Below are 23665 nucleotides of genomic sequence, written 5' to 3' on the forward strand. Positions count from 1 at the left end.
CCTTCATAGCTTTTAAAAAAAATAAAATAAAATATTTTTTCTGGTTTAACAAGAGGTTCATGGATAATGCTTTTTTCACCAGGAGTTAGATTCTCATTTTTCTTCAATTGCTTTACTACATAATGCTCATCCCTAGCTCACCTGTCCTGGTCATAAATAAAACAACAGTATTTTGTATACCCTACCTTTCTGCCTAACAAAAGAACTATTGCTTTTAAAATTCTACACACATTCCAACTATGCTTTTTATAATTTTTCAATAGCAATTTATAACTGTTTATAACAGTTATAAATGTTATTTTTCAATAACAGTTTCATAACATCATATGTTTCTTTTATATTAATTCCATAATACATTGGTACAGAAAAATATTTATTATTGTTATGAAGTAGAACTTCTTTTTAGTTATACTTTGAGGAATCAATTAAAAGGCCTCAGATTCATGTATTTGCCCTAATTGTAACATAAGCTGTAATATTTGTACAGTAAACTAAGTAATTTTCTTCAGCAAAGTGCTGAGAAAATCTTTGTCAGGCTTCAACAGCCTGAGATTTTTGTATTTCTTTAAAGTAAATTCCAATCTTATAGTCTTGAGCCTAAAATTTCAGTTTCTCTTTTTATAATAACTTTAAATCTTTTACAAAGCTCACCTTTTGGTATAAGATATGGCTTACTGGATTGTAATTCAAAAACTGAATCATGATTGTCTTCTTCCTCAATGTCTGCATCTTCATCACTATTTTCATGAAAAACTTTTTCAGGAACTTTGGGATCTGGAATGGGTTCATTGTGAGAAATAGGTCTGACTGCAGACATCAATGAAGGATAGAGTACAGTGTTTTAGACTGCACTTGTACAGTTAACTGCTTATATCAGGACCCCATGTCTTATTATGATTACCGATTTTACAGTCAAAGTCCAATTTGTTGGCTTTTTTAATAGTGTAATATTATGTGATTTTATACTTAACTCACCACATAAATAACAAAAACTGTTTAAATTACTTACACTTATGAGGCATTATGAGACTTCACTGTTCACTGTGTATAAACACTGAATTAAACTTATATAAACGGTTATCACACTGACTGAAGAAATTTTACTATTAAAAACAGTAGGCTAACAAAGCAACAAACCTTCTGTTAAAAGCAGTACAAACCAAGCCAATAAGCTTGGTGTTTTGAATTGTACAGACATGATGAATCTTGTTCATGTATGCACGTGATAGAGATGTATGGTGTGTGGTGTTTGTGTTATGATTTAGGTTAAAGTAATCAATAAAGTAAAAAATGCACATGTTATATGATGCATGCATTTAATATATATCAACAATTTTCAAAAATGTAGAGTGATTGAGAAATTCTGACTACAGACTTGTTTTCAGCTTAAGAAACAAACTGGTGTCATATGTCAAATGTTAAACAAAAATTTTATTTTTATTTAAAATTTGTTTAAATCAGTTTATTTTTAAGAAGGGTCTGACAATTGAGATTTATAGTTAACAGAAGAATGTAGTTTTCAGTGTGATAGAAAGATTTATTAAAATATACAATAAGTTATTCTTATGATGTGTATTAAACATAATTTAGAAGAGCTCAGTTTGTTTTTAGTTGCATTATTATCACAAAGCCTTTGTTTGTGGCTAAACAAATGAGGAAAAAAGCCTGTACTATAATAAGGAAAAATTATATTAAATATTTTTTATATTATATTAAATTATTATTATAATTGTATTATAATTATTAAATTAAATTATTTTAAATATTTTTTATTTTTTAGACTTATTAAAGCATTTGGTAGTGTTGATAGATACTGTGTGCGACATTTATTGTTTGAAACTGAGGAATGTTTCAGCAAGTAATATATAAAATTATAAGCTCGTATCTCAATACCAGAATTATGGAAGTACACTGAACTCAGTCAGGAGAATTTCATGCCACAGTAGGAGTATGCCAAGGAACATTTTGTCTCCATATTATTGTATCATCTTAAAAGTAAAGTAATTATATTATTAGAGACACTTTTGTCACAACTAATTTTGTTTTGATTTTTTTTTTACAGATTGTCAATATGCGATCTGGCCGGAGTTGAACGTGTAAAGAAAACACTGAATGTTAATGACCGTTTGGCAGAATCAAAGAATATTAATTCTTCCTTACACGTTTTAAGTAAATGCTTTAGTGCAATCAGGTAAGTACAGGTGATTATCCTCTTTTATAGATTATATTGAAATACTTTTTGCAATGGTCATTTGATTTTTATGTTTTTTTATCGACATTAGTGATTAAAGTTGCACTTTATAAGAAACTTTTTTTTGTGACATATTTTCTAGTTTCTATTAAATATTTTGCATCTTCATAGATTCATGGTTAATTATTTATTTAATTTCATTGTAAGTACTTTATCCTAAAGCATATTCAACCTGTTGAAGTCTGATTTTTGTGATGCAGTTAAATTCTCTTTTTGCACTAATTTATTTTTACCCTAAGAAGAATTGTGATTTTTCTTTTTTTAATTGTAAAACATCTTCCTGAATTGCTCCCATACAAAATATTTTCAGTATTGCTGCCCAAAACATATAAACTGGACATCTTGATTATTGTTATCTAACGTAACCTAACCTCAAGCTCAAAGAATAATCACAGTGGAATGATGCAACTGATAGTAGATTCGTTACAAAGCACTACTAGGCAATGCTACAAATTAGACAGTGGAATATCATTTAAAAAGCTCTGAAATTGTTTGAGTAGAATTGCAACATTCAACACATGAGGTTTCTTATATATGTATATAAAACTCCATCCATTGGGTAATTCAGTTGCTAATTAAACTTGTAATTGTTAGTCAAAAACAGTTTAATAACACTGGGATTTTTACTGGCCAAATCAAGTATATGGGTTTAGAATCCCATACACGTTGTATTACCAAAATACAACAGATTAATTACATCTGTTAGTTTTAATAGTAAAATATGGAGTATGTTATAATGTGTGATTTAGAACTGCAGACCTGATAAAAAAATCTATTTTTATTTTAATTTATTTAAATTAGTCTCTAACTATTACATCTAGATTTCTATTTTTGCCAGTTTGGTGTCCTATTGATAGTTATTTGTTCTATGTTAGTTGAGTTTTTGTTAGAGATAGGTCCATGTAAAATAATTTTATAGCAAAGAGTTTTCCATTAAAATATTTTTGATTAGAAACAAATTGAATTATATGGCTTTTTTAAATATTTTTTTCAGGGACAATCAGAACAAAGAAGAAAAATGTGTAGTTCCTTATAGAGAATCAAAATTATCAAATCTTTTTAAGCAGGCTTTTTGTGGGAAAGAAACAGTTTCAATAATTGTCAATGTCAGTTCTGATCTCCTACTTTTGTTAGAGATAGGTCCATGTAAAATAATTTTATAGCAAAGAGTTTTCCATTAAAATATTTTTGATTAGAAACAAATTGAATTATATGGCTTTTTTAAATATTTTTTTCAGGGACAATCAGAACAAAGAAGAAAAATGTGTAGTTCCTTATAGAGAATCAAAATTAACAAATCTTTTTAAGCAGGCTTTTTGTGGAAAAGAAACAGTTTCAATAATTGTCAATGTCAGTTCTGATCTCCTACTGTTTAATGAAACACAGCAAGTATTGAAAACATCTGCTATAGCAAAAAATATATTGACACAACTCAATTCTCCACGTATACAAAAATGTGCACGATCTGCTCGATTTTCCAGAGTTTATATGAAGTATGAAGAAAGACAACTGCCCAGCAATATCATTCCTGTTTCTGAAGTGATAAGTAATTTACAGTTTTTAAAAATTGATTATCCAGTAATAGTATTTGTTGTGTGCAAATATCTCATCAGGATGAGATAACGTTTAATATTTTCATTATAAATGCTTTTGTTTTTTACGTAATTTAATTAATACATTCATCATGTTTCTGATTACATATGTATTCTGGTATTCAGTGCTAAAATCTTTGTAAATATTCTTTTCATTTCTAAGTTATGTAAGATAGGTAAAACTGATTTCACATTCTTTAAATTATTTTATTTGTGATATTATTGAAGTTGATGTGTATATTTGTCGCATTAACTCGGTTGAGATTTTAGAGCTGGTCTCAATACATTGCACTTAGTTGGAATACATTTTCCCATTTACTTGATTAATTACACACTGAATAATATTGTCTTGATGTGCTTTTTAGTTTTGTTCTTTGGTGTCTAAATAAGATTACATTTCATGATTTAAAATAAAGTAAATGTAAGGTTGTTTACCTTAATATCTGTATATTGGTGAATAAATAGGTTCCCCATTATTTCTGCAGTGTGTTTTTCACATCAGTGTAAGAAAAAAATTGTGTAAGCAAATGCCTAGTTTGTCTCTTCTCTTTCTTGAATTGTGTTCTCTTCTTGTATATTACAAATTGATATTTCAAGAAAAAAATAGTAATTAATAAAATAGTAAGTTGATATGCAGTTTTACGAAAAGAGTGTAACAAGCAAATTAACATGGTGATATTATATTTTCAGATTTCTAAAAATGGTAACCCAATTAATTGTTAAATTATCTTAAATCTGTAACCATTATAAAGATATCAACCATTGTAGGTTATCCAGAATTGCTACAAATCTGTTGTAGACATATACAAGTCAAAATTACAGACAGTATAATTCATCACTGAATACACGTTATTGTATATTTACAAGTATCTGCATGTTTCTTTGATGGACTAGGACATGGTTGTCGTATTCCAGATGCCCTGGGTTGTGGAAGTAATGACCTTGGATGGTAGCAGTCATTGTTCCTCTAGTATGTGTTCTGAGTTTCATTATTAAAATGCTTTGTAGTTTTCAAAGCTGGATTATTGTGTCTTGTGTAAAAAAATTAAAAAAAAGTAGGGTGGGTTTTTATTTTTTTGTTATAAACTGTACTAGTTGGATTGAACTTGGTGTTTTGAAGATATTAGAAATTCATTTGTTAACGGTGATTGATAATACATTTTTGTGAACCTTTAACAAATAGCAAAAATCTCAAATTATATGGTTACGTCTAATGAAATGATATTTAAAATATGTTGGGAATATAGACTGAATATACAATGTGACATATGTTGGTTTGGCTAGTTTGCTAAATTTTGTTTTTTGTGTTGTTTGTATGCACTACTTTTCTGTAGTATTTTTTTTGTGGTTGTGGTGCCTGCAAGAAAAATTTGGTTTCCAGATTCCATGTAAAAATTTTAAAATGTAAAACAGTTTTGTATCATTTACATCCTTTATGGCAATGAGTGCCAGTAATGAAAACAACATCATTAATGTTGAAAAGTTTATGAATTTTATAGCTGAAAGTTTGTCCATTTCATGAACCAGTCATGCAGATTCCTAGTTTTATTTTGTGTTCCTGGATGTTTTACTGATAGACAGCTTGAAGGTTGGCATCCCTGCTATATTAATTTAGTAAAATTATGTTGTATTAGATAATTGTTTAGTATTTTGTCATGTATAAAATGAAATCAGATTTCAAATATAATTCACACAACTATATCATACCACTTGGTGTGGGTTAGTTTTTCTTAAATATTCATTACATTAAGTATATTTACAGAAACAAAAGCAGTATATTGATAATATTATTCAAATGAGTTTTACTTTTTATTGATTTAAATTTTTTATAATTAAATTCCAGGAGAAGAATGTTCCTGTTCTTCAATGTTTAAAGTGACTTCAGTTGGAACGGAATTTGAGAATCAGAAGGTTTTAGAGGTAATTTAATGAACAGTAATTTTTATTGCATGGTTAAAATGGAGGTAAGAGACATTATAACTTGATAAAATTCAGCTATCAGGAGACAAATTACCTATCTTGTTTTATTTTTGGGTATAGTAAAAATTACACTAATAAAAATGATGGTAGTTCTTACAGAAATATGCAATAATTGTGATTACTGTTTAATAAAGAAATTCAATATTTTTTTATGTAAATGCCAATTGTTAAAGATTTTGTTGATGATTTTTTTTTTAAATTATTTTTCAAAACAGCATGGGGTATTCATTATGCTGTGAATAATAGAGTGATTGTTTATTAATGCTTTTAAAAATTTACAAGGTATTTCTTTTGAGTCTGTTTTTCAATTTTGAGTTTGACGTCAGGTATTTGTGGAGTAGGACTAATATACTATATAATGTGTAGTTGGAAATCTCATAATTAAATGATTGTCTGCAAAACTGTTCCAGAAGCTGATGAAGTGAAAATAATTTAATTGTGATGACATACTCAGAAATAAATAAATAAAAATTATCAGGAGATTGAAGAAAAAACATTGGATCTATTGTTTACTATTGATTATGTGAATAAACATTGGACATGTTGAAATCAAATCAAATACTTCATTACATAAAGGATAGATATATAGAACAATAGATAGCATAACATAAAGGATAGATATATTTATATAACAATATATGTAATACATGGTGATTCAAAGAAACGGGAAATTTTGAAAGCTGTGTTGGTAGCCATGGGTGATTGGTACCACTTTATAAGTGGCGCCAGCCTCTCTAACCTAACCTGCCATTTAGTTCTCATGGATCCTTGGAGTGGTGCGCAACGTGCATTTGCTATCAAAGCATTTTACAAAAACAATGACAGTGTGGAGAAATCTCCACGTATTGTGCTGAACTCCTGAATCACAGTAGTCTAGAAAAAAAAAATGTTTTTAAGGAACACTACATAAAAATATTGTAATAGTAATGGTCAAGGTTGAGTAAATTTAGTGTAATTAAATTTTGAAAGTTTTGAACAAATTTTGACAGTGTTTGATGTATTATTAAAAGTATAAATGGTAATTTTTAATGTTTACCATAAAACAAATGATTACTTCAGAATGACTGCTGTAGTCTATTGTTATTTAACAGACTGACTGGTAATAGATTCTTTCAGTATTTAGGCCTAAAAGACATAACTTTATAGCCTAGTGTAATGTCATGTTTTTGACTTGGTTCCTACAGTCATTAATTGGCCTTACTCATCCAAAAAATTATGTTTATTAACTTTTCTTGAAAAGTTTAGCCACACTGTAAAATTTTAATAAAACTTTTAGAATAGTTTAACAAATTGTCTCCTAGGAGCAGAATACATTTATTAAAATTGATTTAAAAATATTCTCCACTTACTGGTTTTCCTTTTTTGAGTCTTTGTTGAGTACTTTCACAAAGATTTCTTTTTCTTTAAAATGTATCTTTTTTATTGCAATAAACTAATCTTTTTTAATATGCTATATAAAATGTTTAAATTATAGGGATAATTATTTACTACTACCTTACTCATTGAAATAAAATGAATTTTTTTGTAGCTTTTAATATTAAGTTCATAAAATATCGATTTTAATTTACATCTTTATCATACTGATTATTCCTTTATAATTAAACTATTTATAAATATGGTTCATTTATAAAAATCTACAGATATTCATTATCGCCCACTATGAGAACGAATGCCTCTAGTCCATTCTCAAGAGTTAAAGAAAAAGTTGAGATCACTTACTACCAAAGTATTGTTCTCAAACAGCACAACAGATGAATAAGTGTAAAAAAATAATAGGAAAACAGTTACAAAAAAGCTCTAAGTTACTGTATTGTGCTGTCTCAGTTTCAAAATATGAATGAATTGAAGAAAGAATGGTTACTTAAAGATTATAATTTTGAATGATATGAAGAATTACATAATCTTTTTGCAGACATGTAGTGTGTTTGATATGTTTTTGGAAAAGGAGACTGTTTGATCTTCAGCATATGAGATACTTTGGTAGACTGAAATCATTAATGGTCTGGCTCTGGTTTTTATAAATTTATGTTAAATGACTTATGAAAGCTTTAGCATTTAAAGTGAGATCATTTAAAAAATAACTTCTTATAGTGATAAATTTAATTAATTTGTTAAAAAAACAGTTTATTTCTAACATGTATGTAATTTTGTATATTTCAGACTCTTCTTCGGTCAGTTGAAAATTTGAAGGACAAAAATGAAGGATTAAAACAAAAACTTTCTGATGAAAAAGAAAAGAATTTGACACTTGAAGTGAAAGTCCGAAAAGAGGTGCTTGATGAGATGCGAAAAATTATTGATAAAATTGAAACCAGGCACAAGTACGTATGTTGTTGGCAAAATCTTGCCTTTGATATATGTTAATTCAAATCATATCTTTTGTATCCTTTGGATTAATGAGGGCTAGAAAATAAATGAAAACATTTATTTTAAATAAATGTTTTCATTTATTTTCTAGTCCTCATTAATTTTTACCATGACTGTGAGAATATTTTAATAATGAGTTTACATTAAATAATAAAAATTAAAAAAAACAACAGTGTTGAGGTTTGAGTGTGTGAATTTTTTATAGCTTTTTAAAAAAATGGGAAAAGTAGATGTAAGAGAATAGCCAGTAAGTGGTGTACATCATATCGTGTAGGCAGGAACAGTATGTAGAGAGGAAGAAAGGACAGAAATTATTGGCGTAAATGTTTAGAAATATTTATTGAATTTAATTCTTATTTCCACCATTGTTTAATGTACTGAAAATATATTTAATTTTAATTTATATTTTGTGAATGTGACAAGCCATTAAATATTTTATTGTCATTATATATATATAAATAAAAATAATGTATTAATACATTTAAATTCTATTAAAATAAACCACGCAGTACAAAATATTGGGATAAGATGTAACTTAATTTTTAATGAAAGTACTTTCGTGGATGTATTATTTCAATATAGGTGGTTTATTTTAATAGAATTTAAATGTAATCTAACAATAGAGAGGAAAAATATTAATTTCAGTAAAAAAATGTATATATATATATTTATCGGGTGTGTGAAAAGAAACTTACATCTCCCTTAAACTTTTTTTTTTTATAATTGAGATAACTGGATATGGTTTGTGGCATTCTTCCTTGTACTGAGGAGCTACTTCAATGAACGTATATTTCACTGTTTGATTTTTGGGTGGCAATAGACTATTTGGCTTTCTTGCGGAGGGGGGGGAGGGTTCTAAATATGGCTCAGAAATTATAAATGGGACATATGTGATACTTTCAAAGTCTTTGTGAGCAAGCAACACTGTATCAAAAAAAGGATAATAGCGACCACAAATGTCACGTTAATTAAAAATTGAAAAAACCATCAAAATTTATCAAATATTTCTTTTAAAATTACAGTTTTGAAGAATTTAATTTAAGTAAATAACAGTTTACAATCTTTTATTTTAAAAAAAGGTCTATAATCTTATGTATTAAAAATACTGCCTAATAAAATTATTTCAATTAAAATACGTTATTGCTTCTAACCTCACATTAAATGTTCAAACTGCCCTTCCTGTTCTTCCTTGGATGCTGCTCGAAAGCTTCTCTCACATTGTGAAAAAGTTTCTGGTGAAATCTTCTTACATTCTATTATAATGTGTTTCCTTAATTGTTCTAGAAAAGTTGACTGTAGGCTATAAATGGTTGATTTTAATTGCCTCTCCATGAAGAAATCAAGTGGATTCAGATCAGGTGTCGTGGCTGGCCATTCAATACTACCATGTTGACTTAACCAATGATCTGGAAACTGCTGATTAATACATTTCTCTCGTTGCAAGTGTAATGCAGAGGAGCACTATCTAACTAGTGAAACACATCTCTCATGAATAAAGGTTGTGTGTTTGATCACGAGCTATCTCACTCAAAGTTGTTGAGAGCTGGAATTATCTGTTTGTTCAACAAAGCATAGTACATATCACCATCTAAGTAACCATTAATAACAAATGGTCCATGAAGTCTGCCATCTATTATTCCAGCCTATACATTTTACCGCTTTGGTTGCTGGTCTGACTTTCATGATATCAGTGAGGGTTTTCTTGGGATCAGTACCATCTATTATGTCTGTTAACAGTCCCATATAAAGTAAAAGAGGTTTCATCAGTGAACAACATGTTGAAACAAGAAATGCTGTTAATCTCTGTGTCAAAATTTCACTGAATTCAACCCTCCTATCAAATTCATCTTCAATAAGTTCATGTACTAATTGAATCTTGTGTGATGGATGGTATTTATGTTTTTAATACTTTTTGCTCTGACATCAGATAAATTATTTTATGTAATTGCAATCGGTGTTGCTGATTATTACAATTAACAAAAATTTCTGCTAATATTCCTTCTTCAATAACTTCATCTGTATTGGGTTGGCCAGATTTTTTATCAGCTAAAATGCTACCAGTGCATTGAAATTTTTCTACTAAATTTGTGACTGATACTGGAAATTGTATGTATGAAATAAAAAAAATTAAAGGAGAGCATACAACTGTAGTTCTAGCTATCTGAAATAAGCACATTGTTGCCTGCCATTTTGGGTTGTGTAGTCAGAAAGCTCTCTAAATTGATATATCAAATGATCATTGGTTCTTTTTGAAATATTTGAGTTGCCCCCCTGCCAACCAAAAATAAAAAAGAGTGAAATATATGTCATTGACGTAACCCCTTGGTACAAAGAAGAATACCACAAATCGCATCCAGCTTCCCAGTCACTAGTTGTGGAAGATCCATATGCAGGGAATTTGTTGATGTGATCACAATTGCAGCAGGAGAAATATTGTGGAAAAGTGTAAAATGGTAAATGCCAGTGTTGAAACCTGGCAATTTCATAGTATAACATAATTTTACTGGATATTACAGCATCATCAATTAGTATATACAACACCTATGTTTTACAGATCAACTGTATTAAGTGTAATTATTTAAAAAAACAATCTTAAATACCTCTGGTTAGTTGAGGCTGGGAAAATCCACCAAAAATGGCCTTGCTTATAAAGTAAGCTTTTATTTAATGTGCTGTTTTGATGAAATTTTAATTTTATATGTTAATTGATAGAATCATTAATTTATTAATTTTATGTTGCAAACAAAATTCATTAAAAATGGTCAGCTCACTTTCCAGTACAATTGTATTATGGTTGTTGTTAGTGTTATTCCACTTTTAATTGTATTCTTACTATAAATATTTTTAAAAAAGATTCAATGTTAACTTCATTTTTGTTAACTGAAATTCATAATTAGCAAGTTTTGTGTATGAAATAAATCTACTGTTTAATATAAATTCTGTTAAAGAATTGTTATTCTTTTATTGAAGTATTTCTTATTTAATATTAAAAAAATTATTGTGAATAATTAAACTGCATGTATAGAATTGTTTATAAATACCTCAATTTAGATGTCTTGAACAACTTTTTTTGTGGCTTATAACCTATTTTGGGAACAACTTCCATTAAGTATAATTATATTAGGAGCATGGTGGTGAAGATAAAATATTTAAAAGAAACATTTACTCATAGGACACATGTTACTCAAAGTACGCTTAAAATACATGATGGTACAAATTGATCTCAGCAGATTTGTTGTGGGGCACCATTCAGCGGTAGACCAAACAACATTAACTGGTAGTTAAATTGTTACTTTTGCTATTTTCAGAAATCGTTTAGAAGAAGCAGAGAAAGTTATAAAAGAGTTACGTTCATGGAAAGAAAGCAAATCAGAAGAGCTGGAAGAGTACTACCGGTTACATAAAAAAAAGATGGGAAAATATAACGAACCATTTGATTGTTCTGTGTCAATGATTTATGGAGCCTCTGACATTCAAAAAGATGTAAGATTTATGATTGTCTGTTAAAGTATTACCTATAAATGTATGTCTATATTCATATTAAAACATAAAAGTAAAGGTATATGATATACATATTAAAACTAAAGCAACTATTGAAACATATTTTTAGGTCAGTTGTACATAATGTACATCACTTGAAGTTAACAGTTGTCTTGAGTCTTCTAAGATTTCACCATATTTGTCTTTGCTACTTAATCTTTAAATTTTTTTAAACTTTTCTCACTATTCCTGTATTGTCAAGTACATCTTGCCCGACGACAATGCATCATGCTAGAACTTAAAAGTTATTAAACTGGTCAAAATGATTTTGTTTCATGAGTACCAATAGGTGTACTTAATGCAGTTTTTTATCCTGTTTTCAAATATGTATTTGGAATTTCTCCATCACCCACATTTTTTTGTTATTTTAATTTTTTTTTAATATTTTAAAACATTTTTTGTCCAACTGTCCATGGCAAGTAAAAGCTCCTAGAGTATTTTAAATATGATGGAACCAAATGAGCTAACTCAAAGGGTAGCGTTGCTACTGTTGTGCAGGTTCAGATCTTTATAGACATGTACAAACATGATATAGGGTAGCACACATTCATCAGAACGATACTAGTTGTGAAATAGTGAACCAGTAAACATGTCATTGTGAGTGCTTTGTAAGTTTGAGTTATTGTATATTATGTATTTACAACTTTATTTCTTTTAAATAGTAATTACTTACAAAATGTCCACAGTTTGTTTAAATCATCCTAACAATTTTTGTTATGTATGTGGTGAAGTGACGCTCAAGTCCCAAATGCAAAACCTTACATGATTAATAAAATAGTGTTATGAACTTTATTTTGGGTGTAAAGTCAGGGGCCAAACAAGGGTCTGGACCCCAAATGTGTTGTTTATTGTGTTTCTAGGCTTTTCAATGCATGGAAAAATGCCACATGCCATTTGCTATCCCAATGATCACTCTTCTGACTGATATTTCTGCTTAACAAACATTTGGGATTATGTCAAAATGCAAAACATACACTTGCAATCTGCAATGAGACCAGTTCCACACTGCGAAGAGTTGCCTATAACAAAGCCTGCAGAACATGTGACATTAGATGAAGAGAGCTCAGAGTGTGATGGAAAAAAAATAAAAGGAACTGAAGGAAACAGGCGTGGCAAGTAGGGAGGTTAAGGGAAATCAGTCACCTGATTTCTGGCACAAAACAAATTGACAAAGCTGAGTATGTGGGTGCATTGTCGTGGTGAAGGAACCATGACAACTAGTTGTGAGTTGTCACCACAACTCTGGTCACTTTTTGCAAATTTTTTCGTGTTATGTTGTAAAACACCTTGATAGTAAGCACAGTTCACTGTTTCACCTTGAGCCAAGAATTCATAATGCACATTTCCATTAAAATCGGAAAAAAAGCAGAGCATCACTTTGACATTGGATTGAGACTGATGTGTTTTTTTTTTTGGGTATTGAGATCCTTTGCCAATCCATTGTGATGATTGAACTTTTGTCTCAATGTCGTAGCCATAAACCCAGCTTTTGTCTCCCATTATGATCTTTTACATGAATATTTCATTGTCATTGACTTGTTCAAAATGTTGCTGACAAATATCCACTGGGTGTTCTTTCTGCAGTTTGCAGAAACTGCAAAACTCGATGCATGTTCAGTTTTTCAGTCAAAATGTCATGGAATGATTCAGTTGAGATGCTAACCTCTTCTGCAAGTTCTCTGATAGCCAATCAACAATTCGCATGCACCAGTTTGCAGTCAATTGTTGATTTGCAGATCGTTGATTTTCTGAATGTGGGTGTCATCAGTTGAAGTCAAAGGCCTTCCTGGTTGAGGGTCATCTTCAGTTGACTGATGACCACTTTTAAATTGTGAAAACCATTCATAACATTGTGTATGACCCAGAGTATAATCTCCATAAACTGTTTCAAAAGTTGAAAGTTTTCTACAGTTTCACGCAAAACTTTACATTGTATCGTTGCTCCCTAAAATTGCATATTACAAAATTCACTACTACTAACACTTAAACAAACATGTTGTTCTCAAATAACAATAACATGAAAACTAAACAAGATATCAACAATCCAAAGAACATATGATTACAGCGGAGGTTATTCAAAACACAGTATTGCCAACTGCATGTCACTAAATATCTCTGTTGGTGCATAATTAAAAATGTTCACTTATTTTCTGAACAGATCTTGTAAATATTATATTCATAAAATTCACTATGTATGCGTACCAACAATTCTTTTGTATGTACAGATACATAGTTTTATTAAAAATGAATGATGAATATTTATTTTATTGTAAGCATTTATGCCCAGAACTATTATTTATATTAAATAAAAATTAAATTGATTTTTTTATTTTAAACAGAAATGTTAAAACTATCATCAGTTTTATTGATAGAAACAGATAACATTAATTTCTAAAGGGTTTACTGATAATTTCAGTAAAGTGAAGGTGTATTTCACACCATAATAAGCTGTTTTCTGCTTTCCAATGATGAATATCTTATTTTTAGCATGTTTAGCAGTTTTTGTGTGGTGACTTCTTCACTTGAGACTCGCATCTTCTTTCTTATACATATTAAACTTGTAATAGCTATTGTTGTATAACACAAATCTAATTTGAGGTGGATCTGGTAAGAGATAATAAATTATTCTAGATATTAATTAGTATGTCTGTTGCTTGCTGTAGGTAGTATTAAAGAGTTTTTGTATATCTCTACAAATAGCAAATTTTTCATCAGTTTTCTTGTTTATATGTCAAACTGTTTCATACAAAATATTACATCCAAAATGTTACATTCTTGTTGCCAGCTCTTGTTTATATATATTTTATCTGACAAGTTACTTTTAATAATGAACCTAATATTTTATGCTAAAATAATTCTAAATATTTTAAATACATATAAAATCATAATGTGTTTATCACGCTATAATTTCTAAACATTGATTATAATAATGTAGTATTTTTTTTTGTATTGAGTATAATATAAATAACATAATGTTGAATAAAAAGGTTATTGTTATTGAAGTACATTATTTAATTTGCTGCATCTGTTTTATGTTTTTTGTGTAGTTATGAATTAAATGTTTAGGGATCAACATTTATTAAAATGCTGTCTTTCTAATAAAAAAAAGCTTTTGTGATATTAATAACATAGGGTGCAAGAAAATTTAGTGAAGTATAATGAAGATAATTTATTGTTACAAGACTATTGTTTACCCCAATCTTGACTGTCAACAGTCAAAATTATTGCAGCTTGTGGTATTAGCAAATATATGCTTTATATTAGTGTAATAGAAAGTTAACTTTTTTTTAAATTAATTTGCTTTTTGTTATATAATTCTTGCTTAATTATTTAGATTCTAGGTGAAGATATTAAAAGAAAGGAAGAAAAAATAGATAATTTGAAAAAACTTATAAATAATTATAAGGAAGAAGAAGTTCAACTCAAAGACAATATTTCAAAATTAACTCTTGAATTGAATGTGATTAAGAATAAATTTAGCAATATCAAAGAAATGAATCAGGTAAGTGTGAATTGCATCCAATTATCTCGTACAAGTTTTGCTTGTTCAATAAACATTTTTTTCTTGTGATTTAATTACTGTTGCAGTCTTTTCTGAAAAGACATACAACATACCAGAACCAGCATGTAAGGTATAATTGAAAATATCATAGCATTTTAAAATTAAATTATTTATTTTGTTTGTTACAAAAGTTAAGTTCTTAATTATGTTTGATTATTGATCAAATGTAAAAGAGAGTTATAAAAATGGCTTTAGGATTTTGTTTATGTATAAAACCAAACTGCAAAATATTTTGGGTTTCTTTATTTAAAATTAAAGTACTATTGATAATTAAACATGATTGATTAACTGACCAACATAGCTACATTGGCAGGCATCGACGCGAACTTTGAAATTTCATAGGATATTTTCGAGCAAGGAAGCTTCAATTTCCCTTTCAGTAGCTTGGGTGTTATCTTTTAGGTCTGGAATGTTAGTATAAACTTTCCTTTCCAAATAACCCCAAAGACAAAAGTTTAAACGGATTAGGTCGCAAGATCTTTGGAGACAATTCACATTACCATTCCATGAGATAACATGTCCAAGGGAATCTTGTGTGAAATAATGCAATGTTTTATCTTGTTGTGTGGCATGTAGTACCATCTTGTTGAAAATAAAAAGGTCATTAGTGTCAATTCCATTTAATTGAGATCATACAAAGTCTGTTAGCATCTCATTATAACATTCTACATTCAACATAACAGTATTGCTTTGATTGTCTTTAAAGAAAAATGGGCCGATGATTCCTCTGGACCATAAACTGCACCTGTATATTTTTGTGCATAAGGTGATTCTTTGTGAATCATTCGAGGGTTCCCCCTCCCATATAGGACAGTTTTGTTTATTAATTGCACCCTTTAACAAGAAATGAGCCTCATCACTGAAGATGATTTTATGTGTAAAAAGTGATATATTGCTTTTTTTCATCAAAATAACAAAATTGCTGCGTTACTGATGGTCTGTCGCCTACAAATCTTGGGTCAGCTGAATTTTGCATGCATGTAAATTCAAGTCCTTATGTAAGTTTCTCCATGAACTGGTCCGAGGAATGAGTAATTCTAAAGATTGCCATGATATTGATTTTGATAGCTGATCCGACAGTTTCTCTGTATTTTTTTGGAATATTTTTTTTAGAACTGCTTGCTTTCACTGTTTCTATCAAAACTTACAGTGTTGGTGACCGATCCCAAGGAAAACTAATTGCTGCCCTTACTAGGTTAATTTTTAATGTAGACAGTTTATGGAAGACAATTTTTTTTTGAATTTCATAAATTATGATGAAAGAAAATACTGTCTGGTTGCTTAGTTTGTTTTCCTTCACTACATTTTTTTAAATTTTTCTGTGATTTCGCAGAACTGTAATAACTCAGTAATTTTGATGAAGGAAAATTCTAGGTGGTTATCTATCTATTTAGCATTCATGGCTTGGATTTCTCTTGTATTCTGCTTTTGTTGTTTTGCTTTATAAGTTATGGTTTTGTTGTTTTTGTCCTTTGTTTTGTTTCAATATTACTGTGTTGTTATTGTTCTGTATAATATTTTTATGTTTTGTGTTGAACTCTTTTTTACCTTCTACAGGTAGATTTGTTCAATTCCTTTTTTTTAGTTAGATCCTTTTAGTCTTACTTAAGACTCTGTGAGATGTATTTTGTTTTGAGTTCATTAAATAGTAGTATACTGATGGGAATGTTACTAGTGGCATTTGCATTGGTAGAATCTTGGCCAAGGTGGACTGGAATATGACAAAAGCCAAGGTTTTGAAGATGACCTCTGGTAAAGCCCATAAGGGATCGGAACAGAGGGGAGACAGAGGGCGTTTTCCCCTACGGGGGTCAGGATGAGGTTTACTAAATTTTGATGATTGTGTGGGAAGTGATAAAAAAGTTTTAAATCATGTTCTTCTAGTTTGAATTATTAACTTAATACCATTTCTTTTTAAAATATATTTATCCATTTCCTGTTAGATATTTATGTGAATATAATTTTATCTACAGTGATAACATTGAAAGAGCTACACTACATTCAAATTGTTTAGGGGGTAGTTTAATTTATTTAAGGACCCATTTTACCATAAAAAATTAGTAATGTTTAATACCTTATTTGATTCTGAGTTCTGAAAATAAATTACTTGGATCTATGATGCAATTTGTGTAAATTCAATTATGTGTGATGCAGATACAGATTTATGTGTGATAATTAATTTGAAATGCCATTCTAAAAGTTATTTTTATCTGGCATGTTTAATAATTTAAATTTGAATTAAAGTACAAAAAAAAAATACCAAAATATGGTGGTTGACATTCTTCCAACTTATGTTGGTTTTATAATCTTTTAAAACTTGTTTTGTATGAAAATTTGTTGTTAGTTTATTAGACAATAAAAATTTATGTATTAAGTTTTTAATGAAAATTAACATTTTTCAGCTTACTGAATTGAATCAAGTGAAGTCAAATGAATATGAAAAAGTAGTGAGATTAGAAAAAGAGAATGAGGTATGTTTTCCATGAATACTATTAGCATTGTAAAATTCATGGTATACATAATTAGATATGTATTTTAAATATATTTTACTGAAGTGACTATAGGTTTACTCACTAGAAATATATAATTCTGTGAACTGGTTGGTGGAAGCTTTATTTACAAGAGTGGCTCCATTGAAATACATTAATCTTTAAACTGCCTTGAAAGTGAATAAGCAGATAATCTGTGAAAAAATGAAAGACTGTTTCTGAGCGTTGCTCATATGAACATTTATCTTTATTTTCACTTGTAGAACATGTCCTGAAATTCTTTCAATTTCTTAGGCATCTTATTGTAGTGAGGTAGGCATTTCAAAAACATACTATGGATTATAAAGTGTATCCAGGAACAGATGTTGCTTCTTATCAAAATTTAGAAATAGTATAAAATATAGCTTGACGTTTACAAAAAGCTTAAGTAACAGCTAAAAACATCTAAAAGATGGGATTCAAACTGACTAAAATAGAATGATGTTAAAATTTGAAAAACATACTTCAGGTCAATAGTTATTGAAACCTATCTTGGTTTAAAAAGAAATAATTTATTGAATATTACTTTGGTTTAGAAGTTGGTATTTTTGTAAGTAATTGTAGACTAATGATTTAGGAGGAAATGACCTACTATAGCATTAACATTTGAAAAAATAGATTTGAGGGCAGTTTGGAAAGTAACTTTTGTTTGGGTACAAATAAAAAATCTGCTAGGTAAAAATATTTTATTATATACAACATAAAACCAGCTTTTAATTATTTCTTAACATAGTCGCAATTTAAATTCAAGCATTTGTCATAGTGTTTCACTAATTTATAAATACCTTCATAAAATTCAGCTGCCTGAGTTCCTAGCCAGATAAATGCCTAATTGTCTTTCACAGCATTTTGAAGTTCGTTGTCATTGAAGTGCTGTGATACAGGCCATATTTTCATGTGAATGAAGAGATAAAAATCACTTGATGCTAAGTCCAGTCTGTAAGGGGATGTTTAAAAATGTCAAATTGGAATTGATTCAGAAATTCATGAGGATGAGCTTTGTCATACAAAAAAACAAACACCAAATGATAACATAGTGCGACGTTTGTTCTGAATGGCTCGCCTAAGTTTTAGAACAAACATTGTGATATGCTGTGATCCAGTGTTGCTTTTTTCCATGACAATGCTCATCCTCACAGTGCTCAAAGAACTGAAGAACTTCTGTATCAATTCCAATATGATGTTTTTGATCATTTCCCTTACAACCTGGACTTGGCACCAAGTAATTTTCATCTCTTCACTGACATGAAGAAATGGCTTGCATTGCAGCACCTCAAAGACGACTACAAACTTAAAAATTGGAATAGGTTGGCTGTGTAGCCAGGTTGCTGAATTTTATGTAGAAGGTAAATTAGTGAAATGCTTACGACAAATGCTTGAATTTAAATGGCGACTGTGTTGAAAAATATTTAAGTTTTATATAATAAAATATTTTTATCTATGCAGGTTTTTTATTGATAGCCAAACAGAGGTTACTTTCTGAACCACCCTCATATTTAGTAGGTTTTAAAAATAGTACTATTTTTTACTTTTCTTTATTAATAGAACTGAAATTTTGTGTGACTGTCCATTTTAATTTTTCACAGAAGTTTTATTTATCAGTTGTATATTGTATTATCTTAACGTTATTAAAAATGATATTTGTCTTTCTGTTTGGTACTGAATTTGCAAGAAAATATTACTCTTATTTCGATGAAACTCATGGGGATGTCTACTGTAACTCAATTTGACTGTAGGTTATGTTCATCCTAAAATTTTGAACAAGAATTGTTATTATAAAATTAGTTTGTTGATTTTTTCATTCAGGTTGCTTTTTTGTGTTGTGGTTTTATGAAATGGAAATTTTGCAGTGTATGAAAAATGCATGCCTGACTGGGATCTCTTATGAAAGGCAAGATGCTACCACTCTGCCATGGAGATTGATATTAAAACAAAACTATGTATGGATAAGTTGAATTTTGTTAAGTATGAACTTAATTAAACTTAACAAAACTTTTGTGTTTTTAAGGAAGATTTTCCTTCTAATTTGTTGCTTAGGGTTCAGAGAAATAAATAAATAGCAAAAACAAAGTCGTATAAATTTGTAATTTGTACTTACTTTTTACTTTTTCGTGTCCGAGCGATGAGACATTAAAACCTTTGCGACCAGTATTGTGCCACCGAAACACCAGAAGCATTTCCTTGCCATAGATCTTCTAGTGTGCATTTGGTTGGGCAGAGGGTGCATTTTAGGAGATGTTCAGAGTCCTGAATCTCACCGCACTCGCAGTTCAGGTCGTTAGGCTCTATTTGACGCCATCTAGCGCGGTTAACTCTGGTTGGTGCAACCCCAGTTCGAAGCCGGTTTAAAGTCACCCACGTTTGCTAGTCCAGGTCATGTCCTGGAGGTGTTGGAGCTCTTTTTGGGAACCATGGAGGGGGCTCGATAGATGTAGAGTTCAAAAATTCCTTTCTCGATTTCAGTCTCAGAGGGGGTGGTCGCTCCATCTGGTACATTGTATGTCGTGTATCAAAAGATTGTCTGAACTGTTCAATGTACTCAGCTTCAGCTCGACGTATTCCTCCATGCCTGCCGCTCATTGCAACTTTTCAATAGGAATGGGTTTCATACATCCCGTTATTAAACGACAGGTCTCGTTCAGCACTATATCAACCTTTTTGGTGTGTGTTGATCTGTTCCACACAGGACATGCATATTCGCCTGTTGAATAGCATAAAGCTCTAGCTGTCGTCGACAGGACGGTTGGCTTAGCACCCCATTTACTGCTTCGGAGTTTCCTCAGGAGATTGTTCCTCGTATTTACTTTCAAGATTGTGCTTTGACAGTGAGCCCTATACGTAAGTGATCTGTCTAATATAACTCCAAGGTACTTTGGCGCTTCTGAGTGTTCCAGCTGCTGATCGTTCCATGTAACATTCAGTCGTCTTTTTGCTTCCCTGGCTTTCAGATGGTACACGCATACAATTGTTTTTGCTGGATTTGGTTTTAAGGAGTTTGTTTTATAATACTCAGTTAAACCATTTAGGGCTGCGGTAAGTCTCTTCTCAATTTCTGGAAAAGTTCGATCTTGAACAGCCAAGGCAAGGTCGTCCGCATATAGGAAATGCTCAGCCTCGGGGAAGATCGTTAGTATACAGGTTGAAAAGTAAGGGTGATAGGCTGATAGCACACCGCCCTGAGGCAGTCCATTCCTCTGGTTTCTCCAGCGACTTTTCTTTCCTTCGAAGCTAACATAAAAACGCCTGTTCTGTAGTAATGATTCTACTATTTTAGCTAGTGGGTGATCCCTGTTGATATAAGTATTTTTTGTAGGAGCAGTCTGTAGCTTACTGTATCGTAAGTCGACGTATGCAACGCCTGTGAAGAATTTCTCCTGAAAGCCCTGTTCAATGTGCTCTGTCAGCTTTAAAACTTGACCTGTACTGTTTTTGCCCGGTCTAAACCCAGCTTGTTGAGGAATAAGTATTTGTTCAATAACTGGTTAAATGCGTTACAGAATCATTCTCTCGTAAAGCTTGTACATGTGACTGAGAAGTGATATAGGATGTAACTGCTGGGTTCTTCAGGAGCTTTGCCCGGCTTGAGAAGTGCGACCACCTTGGATTTCCTCCATAGTTTCGGAATAGTGTATTTAATAGCACAGCTGTTAAAGAGTTTAAGGACCCAGCTCTTGGTTATGTCTCCGAAATGTTTTATTTGTTTTGTACAAATATCATCCTCTCCTGCGGCCTTCCCAATCTTCAATCCACTCGCACATTTCTCCAATTCTTGCATTCTGAAAGGAGTGTTGAACGTGCTACTAGTGTTTGGTATTATGGTACTCTTTTGCCGCTTAAAATTTGCATGTTGGGTCTTCCCATTCAGAAGAAGTTGATGTGCTATTTGGTTGGAGGTTATCTGGCTAGATGGAGTTAAAACTTTCCTATCCCCATTGAGCTTCTTTATCAAGTTCCAAGCCACTTTACTACTATGTGTCATATCCATCCTTTCCAGGGTCTCTATCCACTTTCTTTGCCTCTCTTTACCCATCGACTGGATCAGGGTTTCTCCACATGCGATTGTTTCCTCGCTGAAAGGGTCTTAGTCAAAAAGCTGCTTGTATCTGGTCAGTACATGCTGGCTGTCCTTTGATAAACCAGGTATGGAGTTCTTTCTACATCCTCTTGGAATATGCTTATGGGAAATTTCCCTTAGGATTTTAACAAAGGTTTCATAATTTTGAGGTGTCGGCTCAAGATCAGTAACAGCTATATCCAATTCAAAGGAAAATTGCTCCCAGTCTGCTTTTTTAAAGTTAAATCTCCTTTTGATTGGAATTTCAGTAGTTTTAATGGCTGAGTAGACACTTATTCCAACAGGCCTGTGCTGCGATCTCAGGATATGGTCATATACCTCCTTGGCACAACTTCCCCCAACACATGTGCTAGCAAAACACAGATCAGGGTTATACCCTCTTCGCCATATTTTACTATAAAAAGAATTTGGGAGTTTTGGATCATGGACCAGACTCAGCTGATTCTCCTTTGCCCACTCCTCAACTAATTCTCCGTTCAGGTCTGTTTCCGTATATCCCCATGATAAACTATGGCTGTTAAAATCCCCTAATACCAGCCGAATATTTTTTGTTAAAAAAAAATTCTTAGGTGGAAGGAAACTGAAAGGCTTTCCTGGTGGCTTGTAAACGGATGTTACAGTGCAGTTTGTTAGTTCAATTGTGAGTATTTCAATATCGTTATCGTTGGTAAAAGAGGTTGACTTTAGAGTCAAGTCTTCTCTGGTAAAAATAGCACTGCCATACTTCGAACTTGGCACTTCAACTGCCAGTGTCATTCCACAGATTTGTGGTCTATTTCTCGTCAGGTCCCTGTGCGTTTCTTGTACGCACAATATGTCACAATTCGTATTTTTAGATAGAAGAGCAAGAAGCTCTTCCTTGTCTTTTGTAATTCCCTCAATATTAACTGAGATGGTCGTCAAAAATGGCACTGAAAAGTGCCTTTTTATTGGACTGGGTTGCATTGTCTCTATGCTCGGTGGTGAAAGGATCCGCCATCAAGAGTTAACACTTGACGTTTCCCAGGGTACGCCCGATTGCTATTTGTTTGCGTGTATAATTGCAATCTACGTGGAGGCTCCTTTCAGGTACCCCTGTAATTTGTAATTGTATATGATATGCATTTATAAAAGGAGTGGTACATTTGTCATTTTTTGTAAAGTACAGTATTATTGTAGTATGTGCCAGTCACAAGATTCAAGCTTATTTAATTATTAATTTACTCTTTATCGAATTACAGATATTCTAGAGTTGTTAAGCAATGAAAAAATTTCAGATTACTGATAGGAATTAATCCAGGACAAGATGAATGGTAAGCCAGAATACAGAAAAATATATCAATTATCTGGTCAGATGTGGGATTAAATTCTTAGAAAAAAATTATGTTAATCAAATTAGTACATGTAATATGGTTAGGTACATGACATTATGCATAAGTGTTTACTTCATGCTTTTCTTTTATAATTTAAAATAGAAAATGGAGATATGGAAAAGTGGAGATATTACATTATTGTTTCATTTCTTAAATAAAAAATCTCATTTTATTTATTTTTTGCAAGCTACATTTATGTTTTATGCAAATTTATTTTTTTTCTTTATGTCACTATATATCTTCTTTTGTTACTCCATACTTTCCATTAATTTCACCTCATGTATTTTTCCTGTCATTAGCTAGTTATATAAAAAAGCGTTTTTTATGGACAGGTTTTATAAAAAAATAGGTTTTTATGGAGATCTACACATGTCTGTGAAATATTTAAAATATTTTTTTGATTGTGATAAATTAAATT

At 30.7% G+C, this 23665-nt stretch overlaps 1 protein-coding gene across 12 annotated transcripts in view; it reads left to right on the forward strand.

Moving 5' to 3' along the window:
* Positions 1-23665, forward strand: part of LOC142327686 (uncharacterized) — a 154484-nt gene that overhangs the window by 62427 nt on the left and 68392 nt on the right. For all 12 annotated transcript variants that reach the window (XM_075370933.1, XM_075370948.1, XM_075370941.1 and 9 more), the window contains 7 exons: positions 2063-2191; positions 3490-3797; positions 5687-5763; positions 7984-8144; positions 11499-11673; positions 15065-15232; positions 17695-17763. In XM_075370933.1, the coding sequence (XP_075227048.1) occupies positions 2063-2191; positions 3490-3797; positions 5687-5763; positions 7984-8144; positions 11499-11673; positions 15065-15232; positions 17695-17763 (1087 nt within the window). The remainder of the gene's footprint in view (positions 1-2062; positions 2192-3489; positions 3798-5686; positions 5764-7983; positions 8145-11498; positions 11674-15064; positions 15233-17694; positions 17764-23665) is intronic.

This window comes from Lycorma delicatula, chromosome 1 (genome assembly GCF_047948215.1).
Source record: "Lycorma delicatula isolate Av1 chromosome 1, ASM4794821v1, whole genome shotgun sequence".
Classification (NCBI taxonomy): domain Eukaryota; kingdom Metazoa; phylum Arthropoda; class Insecta; order Hemiptera; family Fulgoridae; genus Lycorma; species Lycorma delicatula.